The following is a 9,000-nucleotide window of genomic DNA, read 5'->3' on the forward strand; positions in this document are numbered from 1 at the left end:
TAAGTATTAGATTCTTACCGATAAAAATAAATATCATCTAAAAATAATAGAAATTACTTTTTAAAATAATTTATATACTATTTTTTCTTAAGTAAGGTGCGGCGCGGCAGAGCAAATACATTGCAGGTTATCTTTCATCTCAGAACGTCTGATTTGAGCCTCTCTCAGTGACAACAGTTTCTGAGTCTTACTGATCTTTTCTTCTCTCTAATCTCTTGTGATTTTTCTTCTCTCTAATCTCTTGGTTGCGTGGCAGACTAAATGATTTTGTGTTTTTGGTTCTCTTTTAGGTGCGATTCTGATTCTCTTCTCTTAAATCATTGGCTTTGATTGTATTCATTGGTGCCATGGCGTTTCCCAGTTTGATTACAACAATCATTAAGTCGTGTTTGGTTCTTTGATTTTCTTTTTCTTTTTCATGTATTGTTACGATAAGTCTTCAGTTTTTTCATATCCTTACTTGCAGCCAGTTCTGTTTGCCTTCAGTTTTTCATATCCTTACTTGCAGCCAGTCCTGTTTGCCCAAAATTAGAGACCCTGTGATGTTCTGCAGCTAATTCTTTGAATTTATATATCTTCCAAATATCATGCTGTCATATACACTTTTTAATAGGGATTGACTTCAAAGACTCCAAGTGCTGTGTACTCAAAATTAGACCAAGACGAGAGTAAAAAGACAACTATCTTGACACTTAAATAAACTGGCAATCTATATCTAAAAGCGTGTAACTGGTAATTTAAATCAATAAATTACCTATATATTGTTGAACACATCGAGATTTAACTTAAACGATTAGTCTATGCAACTGAAAATATACTTTTCCGTTCAACCTAAAATTTAAAAGTTCATTCATTGTGGGTTTTAAGGCTTGTACAGGTTGGAAATCTTGGGCTTCAGCTGCCATGGTACTTTCTGCAAATAATTGTCAGCGCATGGTATTTCATATCAGTCGTGGGTAATTTGTTTGAAAGCTATTTCATCTCTTTAAAGAAATACAAGTCTCTTCATTCGGGAAAGGTTCGGTACCTTGCCATTGTCATAGAAAGTGAAGAAGCTTATCAGATTTCCAAAGTTGTTAAACTTTCGCAGTGGCTTGACTCTATTGGTGTAAAGAATGTGTGCCTTTATGACATGAATGGTATGAAAAGGTTTGAAGAATCAGTGATGTTAAAGTTTCTTTTACTCGGGCCATATAATAGTATTTTCTTTGAACTCTTCATCCTAGGAGTATTGAAGAAGTCTAAGGAAACCATGTTTCAAAAATTGAAGAATGCAAAATCCATTGAGGTACCATATAATTGTTTCCCAGCAGATTGCTTCTTTCTTTAATATTAATAAATTTGTTTCCTGGTTTATGATTTAAAACTTCCTGTGACTGGTGTGTCTCGTATATTTGCCATATTAACCAGTTTGGGTATGGCCACCTTTGTCCCATTTTATTTTGACTGATCCTTTATTTGGATTTTGGGAGATGATGTGTCCTAGATTAAATTGGTTTTATGCATGAAATTTGTTGAATACATCTGATCTCATTTCCAATTGTCCTTGCCTTAAACATTTCGTAAACGATGGGGCTTACCTACAGTATTTGACTATTTGTGGATGCATTATCTAAGAAATTATTGATAAGAAGATGAAATACATGCTTCTTTCTATATTATATTTAGGTGAAAAAGGAGAGAACAGATTTTATACCCGAACCACACTTCTTTTTCTTTTTTTCTTCCAATAATAAGAAAACTGTTTATATTTTCTTCCTTTTCTTACTCATCTAAACAAAAGGAGGGAAAGATGATCATTCTTCTCATTTGTTTTCTTTGTATTTTCTCTTCGCATCCAAAAACTGCATTAGTAGAAAATATGGATCATAAATAGCTCATTCAGATGCCATTGTTGTCTAGCATAAATATTAAATAATAACTTTTGCTGTTATGTCACATGTTTGATTTGATCTAGCATTAAATCAGTGCAGGAAGTTAGTGAAGTCGTCACACTCCATGCTCCAGATCACATGACTTTAGAATTTCTTTCTTATCTGGATGGGAAGGAGGCAGTGGCCAAAGCAGCTAACTTGATTTTTGTGGAAAACTCGAAACGACATAACTTGGGTGGAGAACTAGATCTTCAAATCTTGTTAGAACCTCAAATGAATAAAGCATTGCAAATTGTTGGTATGTTTACTTTCTAAACCTACTAATAGTTTAATATTTGATTGTCTTGTACAATAAAGTACTTATCTTTATTATCAGGTAGCAAAGGCCCCGAGCCTGACCTTTTATTGGTTTATGGACCTGTGAGGAGCCATCTTGGTTTTCCTGCATGGAGACTTCGTTACACAGAGATCATGTAAGTTCTTTCTAGGAAACTATTATTTATGATTAGAACAGTGCAGCAATAAAATTTCACATGGAGTGAAACTATGCTTATGTATGGAAGCTAAAAAGCAGTAGCTCTGTTACATGGTCTTTCTGCTCTGTATTAGAGTTTTCACATAATCACTTATAAAAGCTATATACATTTGTTTCTTAATCCCGATCATTCAAATATGATTTAATGTTTTAAATTCATAGTTCTTATTTCTCGCAGTAACAAGAGTTTTCACATAAATTAAAAAAGACATCTTAGAAAAACTCACAAACCACCCCTAGTAAGAAGTTCCATTTTGTACAGTTTTTTTTTTCTTCCCTTTGAATAGATTCTGACTGATATTTGTGGCTTTTACAGACATATGGGATCATTGAACTTCATGAGATATGGTTCCTTAATGAAAGTCATTAACAACTTCACGAAAGTGCACCAAAATTATGGTAAGTATTCTCTTTACCGAGTCATTTACTGGTCTGCCATGGTTTGACCCTCAATAAATTGGTAAATTTTCTACAGTTATTTTTACTATTAATTGCATTTGCATCTCTATTAATTCGCTAAAGCATGTCAGATTAGCCTAAAACTGGATCCTAGCTCTGAAGAAGAAATAAAACAAATAGTACAGTATATATTGAGCGATGGGCAAAATTCGTATAGATTATTTCAATTTGTTTTCATTCATTCATTTTTTTTTTCGGATTGCTAACAGGTACGTAGAAAAGGAATTTGGAGGTAGTTAACTGCGCAAGCACAAAGCATAGGCGTGAAGAATAGAAACATATCTAGCTAAAATCTTTGTGGAAAAAAGGACTTACTCAGTCTTAACTACTGGTTTTACTTACTTTAAATGTGTCAGTCATCATGAGAGATAGAATTGCAAGTCATGACCTGGTTTTACCAACTGTTAATTTAAAAAAGATTTGGTAATTTAAAAGTTGGATTTTTATTTGATACCACCACCTCGGGAGACTCATGGCGGATAAATTCCTCCTCACAGTTATATCAAAGCCAGCAGCCAGGTTTTGTCTAGCATGATCTTCCGTTCAGAGTCTGAAGCAATGTTAAAAAAAAAAGGAACTAATTTGAGATGTGAAAATTATTTTTATATTTATTACATGAAAATTATAAAGTTTAATTAATGTTTGAATAAAAGAAGATGATAAACAATAAAATTTAGTGAAAAATAAATACAATGAGCAATCGAAAAATTAAAAAATTTAATATTAAATTCTTTTTATTTGTGTATTTCACTAAAGTCGTTTCAATTTTGATGAATACTGGTTTTCTACTTTTTAAAGTCACAATATACAGCTGTTTTTGAAATAACTTATTATTATTTATTGTCTTATGTCAGTTCTAATTGGTATGCCGACGTGAACTATCTAAACATGTTTGCAGAAAAATGTACTCTGACGCCTGAATTTTCAATTCGTGATCATCAGTCCACATCCTCAAAATTAGGATTCTCACAGTAGTGATAAAATAGAACTCCCTCGTGCAAGCTAGAGATACTGAAAATTGAATCCAAAATTATGCACAGATTCTAATCACAAGAATTGTTGCACACAAACACAATATAGGTCCTTTGAGTTTTAGTGGCCCAACTCTTGCTGAAAAGTCATGTGCGCTATGTACGATAAGATGGTAATCCAGAGGATCCTGCTTCTTCTGTGAAGTAATTGATAAGAAGTTTCATCCCCCAATAATTTTCAAAGTACGTAATATTTTCTTTTCTCTTTTATAAATAATTATAGAGAAAGGAAAAGTAATGTGTGTCAATTGTCATTGCATAGTTATGTACGGTTTCTTAAAAAGAGAATGAGTAAATTCCAATTTAACAAGAAAAATGTCTGACATACATTCTTTTTTTCATCTTTTTTTAACCCTCATTTTTTTTTCCTTCTCATCACATTATTTATTATATTTGTTATTTTCTCCCTTTTTTTTTTTGTTATTGCCTCTTTTCTTTTTTCAATCTTTACTAAAAAATGAAGCTATCTGGCAGTTTCAAATTAATGATAGCTACCATTTACCAAAAAACATACATCACCTTAGCAGAAAAGGTGGATTTCAAATAAATAATCTTTAATGCTAACTTTGCAGGCAATTTGAAAAAACTAATAAAGACTATTCAATTAAAAAAAATGTAGTGAAATGTGGAGAGTAGTTATGGGATAGTTAGGAGCAGATCAGTTGTTAAGAACTTTTGGTATAGTTATTAAAATTGGACTAGGGTTTATTTTGTATGGGTAATCTGCTTTAATTTTTGCATAGAACCCTTGCTGGCATGCCTCCTTGTAATTTATGAAGGTCCCATGAAATATGAATTGCTGCCAAGTTCCATGTCAGTATGTCTTCTCTGTGTGGGACCCACGTCTCTGCTTGCAGTGCGAGTTTCACGTCTTTTTATTTTATGAGCACAGCCGCACAACACAACAACTGACATTCCATGGTCTCTTTAGAGTACGTGGTTGGAAACACGTCTAAACTACCTTCAATTAAGAATTGTTCAGTTTCCATCTAAAACTTCTAAAGCAACTCATTGTTATTTTTGGCTGAACGCTGGTTAAGGTTTTCTTTCAATCAATACATGTTTTATAAAACACGTTAAATTGTAATTTTACTCATCCTATAGGTGAGTTTAGTTTTTTATTTTTAAATTAAAATATTTAATCTTTCTAGAATAAATAATTTTAATGATTTCATTAATTGATTCTTCAAAGACAAGATGATAAACTATTAATATATTTATTTAATTTAGTTAATTATATTAATATTATTGTCTATATATCATTACTTCAGAGTTTTTTTTTTCAAATGATCAAAATTTATAAATTAAAGAATATTTAATATAGAAATATTTTTAATTTTATTTTATATCATTTTTTTCCGCATAAACGTTATGTTAATCGTCTACATAAGTTTCACTTCACTTCAACATCAGTTACATTAAAATCAACATTTAATTTTGGATGATCAACTAAAGAAAGTATCGAAATTGTTTATTTTAAAAAATAGGAGAATTAAATGTCTTGATTTGAAAATAAGGGACTAAAATTGCTGCCTTAAAGTTATAAGGGACCAAAATTATAATTTAATTTATAAAATATTATTTTTAGGCTTACTTACACTTTTTACTCTAATTTTTAATTTTTTTAACCAATTTTACTGTCAACAAATTAATTTAATGTATCTACCCCCAAATTTTTTTGTCATTTTACTACTAATATAATTGTACTTTTTATTTTCAACTTTTTGTTTTTTAGCAAATTTTATCCTCAATTTTTGTACTTATTAATGAAAAAATGGTTAGGACAAAATTCATAAATTTCTTAAAAATTTAGAATAAAATGTGTCAAATTAAAAAATTTAAGGATAAAATTTAAATTAAAAAAATAAGAGTTAAAGATACAATTGAACCTATTTTTCATTACATCAATTATTTTATCATATTTTTTTTCCTTCTCTCACTTTTTGTTGCATACTTATATGTAATTTTCTCATATAAAACTTACGTACAGATACAATATCTCCATGCATAGATCACTTTCATCATCGTATCTATGCTTTTTAAATTCTCAGCAATATACCTGTTATATATGCACAAACAGAAGGTTTGATGATCCCATTCTTTTTATTTCTTTACTATTTCAGCTGCATATATTTGTCGTGAGCGATGTTCATAATATTCAACTAATTTAATTGCATTATTCGATCATGGATATTACTGGTCCCCTCCACCTTTAATTTTCAAAAAAGAAAAGTGAGTGGGGTTCGAATCAATGCGATGATTTGCAGTAATCTATCTTTGTTACGATCCCCCCTTTTCTCATAATTTCATAAACAAAAATCTAAACTGATTGCGTTTGTTTCTATATATCCGAAGTTTTTAACTGCTACTAATGTATATATATGAACAATCTTAGAATTCTATCCGTATCTTAAACCACTAAGGAAAATCTTTGGAAATTAAGTTCTCATTGACTTCAACCTATATATCAACATTAAGGTAGCGTCATATAAACACTTCTATATGAATAAAATTTCTCGAAATAAAAATATGATCGCATAAAAATCTTTTATCAAACAACAGTAATGTTTAACAAAGTTTCATTTATTAAATTTATTTGTGAATATATATACTCATTTTAATTTTTTTGTTAATATAATGGCTATCAATTATTGATCAAGAGTAGTACTTAGTGTTTATGATATTTAATTTGCACAACTGACTTGTTGGGTATATATAAATGATATGCAGGTAGACTAGTAAAAAAATGACACGCAGGTAGAAAATACTCATCCAAAATATCAGGCTGTTGTTGTTTCCAGATATATATAATTTTTTTGTACTCATATTGGTGCGTTGGTGATATATAGTAGCGTTTTAACTTTTATTTAAACCACTTCACATGCATGCATGTTTAGTTATTTTAGCAGTTCTTAATTTCATGTATATCATTAATTTTGTGCCCCACTTTTTATCAGAAAATTGATGAGGCATATTTAAAAGAGTAAGCAAGCAAGGCTGTATTTTAATTATCAACTCAGTTACGTCTGTCTTTCATTTTTTGGCGCTCTTTTTCAGTAACACAATGAATCGGGAAAACCTTATAGTTGTTATGATTAACCTCTCTGCTATATGGATATGGATGGATGTTCTTTCAGTACGTAACTCAATCATTCTTATTACGTACACTGAGCTGAGATCTCCAAGTACAGAACAATAGCTTGATCACTTGATAGTTTCTTACTGATCATACATTAATTTATTGACAAATTTAATTAACTTTAATTTGAATCATATGTGTAATTGTTGCCTTGGGTCTTCGTGACCAAACTCACAGAAATTCTCAATAAAATAATATATAGTCAAATCGGTAGCAACAGAAAGAAACGGGGTAAAAGATATATATATATATATACACTGTGATACAATAATATCAAATTTTAAATATAAAAAATATAAAATCAATAAAATGATAAGGACTGTGAGGTAAGAAGATGATTGAGTGAAGAAGTTGATCTTATATATATTGCAATTAAGAAGATGATTGAGTGAAGAAGTTGATCTTATATATATTGCGGTAAGAAAACAAATTAATATACGATCGAGTATTTTGGGTAAAGCGAAGTTATTTCTTACTTTTCTTTTAAAATCTAGAAAATGTGGCAGAAATATTTATCGATCTGAGCACTTGGGAGTTGGGACCAGTTGCAAAAGAAAAGAAAGGTTGGTGGAGACAACATGCAAGTAAACTATTTATGTGGTCTCAGTAAAAAAACTATATATGTGGTGTTTGGGATGGGGGGAGGGAATCGCGAGTGTCAAAGAGAAAAATCCAAAGCCGCCACCAGGCACCAAGGACGGAAGGGATATTTAATTTCTTGGGAAGATTTTAACTGACCTAATTAGCTTCTTGGCTATAATTAAGAGTGTGACTATAGCCTACAAATAACTTTTTCAATATAAACATAGACTCCCTCTTTTTACTGCTGTAATTACACCCTGTAAGGTTAGATAGATATTTTTGTCACATGTTGTAGTTATATTTGTACCTATAAAATAAAATGAAAGTTAAAGTAATTTTTTTTCTTTTAATTTATTATTTAGATTTTATTTGATTTTTTTTATTTTTTTTGTTTAATTTAATTTTCTAACTTTTAAAAGTAATTCAATTTGGTTATTCTTTTAATTTAGTCCTCTAATATTTAAAATTGATTTAATTTTTTGAAAAATATATATTTTATAATGATTTAAAATCATTTAGTGACAATTTTAAATTATCACAAGCTGTGATTTCTTATAATTTAAACTTAAGGATCAAATTGAATCAGATCTAAAAAAATCAATGCACCAAATTAAATCTAAAAACAAATTAAATAATTAAATAACTAATTTAACCTAAATCAATTTCGGCTGCTAATATCGCTTTAATTATACCCCTCGGTTCTTCGGGCCTGCAGAGCAAAAGGTGGTTGATTTGGGCTGTTTGAATGTTAATAAGCTCTAGAGGAAAATAATGAAAATATATGAGATAAAAATAATAATATATTCTTAATTTTTTAAATACACTTGAGTATATTTTTAGCCTTTATAAAATTAGCAGGTTTTGATTTTGGTCTTTTTGTAAAAAAAAAAAAAAAATCCTTGGTCTTCATCCCTCAAAAATATAAAATGATATACTTTTTAACTTGAATTATATTTTTAATAATATAATGATATTTTTATGAAAACACAATAAGACTTTTATATTAATATAATTTATTTCAATTTTTTTGTTCTTATATAATTTATTTCATAATATACACTATGATGAAACGTTACTTAATTTTATTTTTCTGTTTTTAAAATTTAACAATATTATATATTAGTAGTTGTGTACTTTTGATCATCAATTGGAGTATGACCAAGTTCAAAATATTTTCAACATCAAGCCAAATTAAAACGTAGCTAGAGAGATGTGTGAATAATGTATAGACTTGTTTATTTAAAATTTTAATTACTTTGGTAATATAACATAATTAATTTTCATATAAAACAAAAAGAGAGATCAAGAAAATGATTTTTGAAGAATTAAACTCATGATACTCTTGTTTCGTCACTTTTAAAATCCTCAAAGAACGGAGAA

General features: G+C 29.3%; 1 protein-coding gene across 2 annotated transcripts; it reads left to right on the forward strand.

The window, feature by feature from the left end:
* The first annotated feature begins 81 nt into the window (after positions 1–81).
* LOC100800068 (dehydrodolichyl diphosphate synthase complex subunit NUS1) lies at positions 82–3,302 on the forward strand. 2 transcript variants are annotated; one of them, XM_003537670.5, is made up of 7 exons: positions 84–290; positions 868–1,139; positions 1,227–1,288; positions 1,974–2,172; positions 2,251–2,347; positions 2,726–2,808; positions 3,078–3,302. In XM_003537670.5, the coding sequence occupies exons 1-7, from the start codon at positions 262–264 to the stop codon at positions 3,083–3,085; spliced, it is 750 nt and encodes a 249-aa protein (XP_003537718.1). In that variant the 5' UTR covers positions 84–261; the 3' UTR covers positions 3,086–3,302. The 2 variants fall into 2 exon arrangements, with proteins under 2 accessions (XP_006590433.1, XP_003537718.1); XM_006590370.4 differs by having other exon boundaries at positions 82–290; positions 868–1,288.
* Positions 3,303–9,000: the final 5,698 nt, after the last annotated feature.

This window comes from Glycine max, chromosome 11 (assembly GCF_000004515.6).
Source record: "Glycine max cultivar Williams 82 chromosome 11, Glycine_max_v4.0, whole genome shotgun sequence".
NCBI lineage: Eukaryota > Viridiplantae > Streptophyta > Magnoliopsida > Fabales > Fabaceae > Glycine > Glycine max.

What these genes read in the sequence shown, in the direction of transcription:
- LOC100800068 (XM_006590370.4), top strand. Translation starts at nt 262, where the DNA reads ATGATTTTGTGTTTTTGGTTCTCTTTTAG. An exon ending in TAAAGCATTGCAAATTGTTG is followed by an intron (nt 2,173 to 2,250) that starts GTATGTTTACTT and finishes CTTTATTATCAG; the next exon opens with GTAGCAAAGGCCCCGAGCCT. An exon ending in CTTCGTTACACAGAGATCAT is followed by an intron (nt 2,348 to 2,725) that starts GTAAGTTCTTTC and finishes TGGCTTTTACAG; the next exon opens with ACATATGGGATCATTGAACT.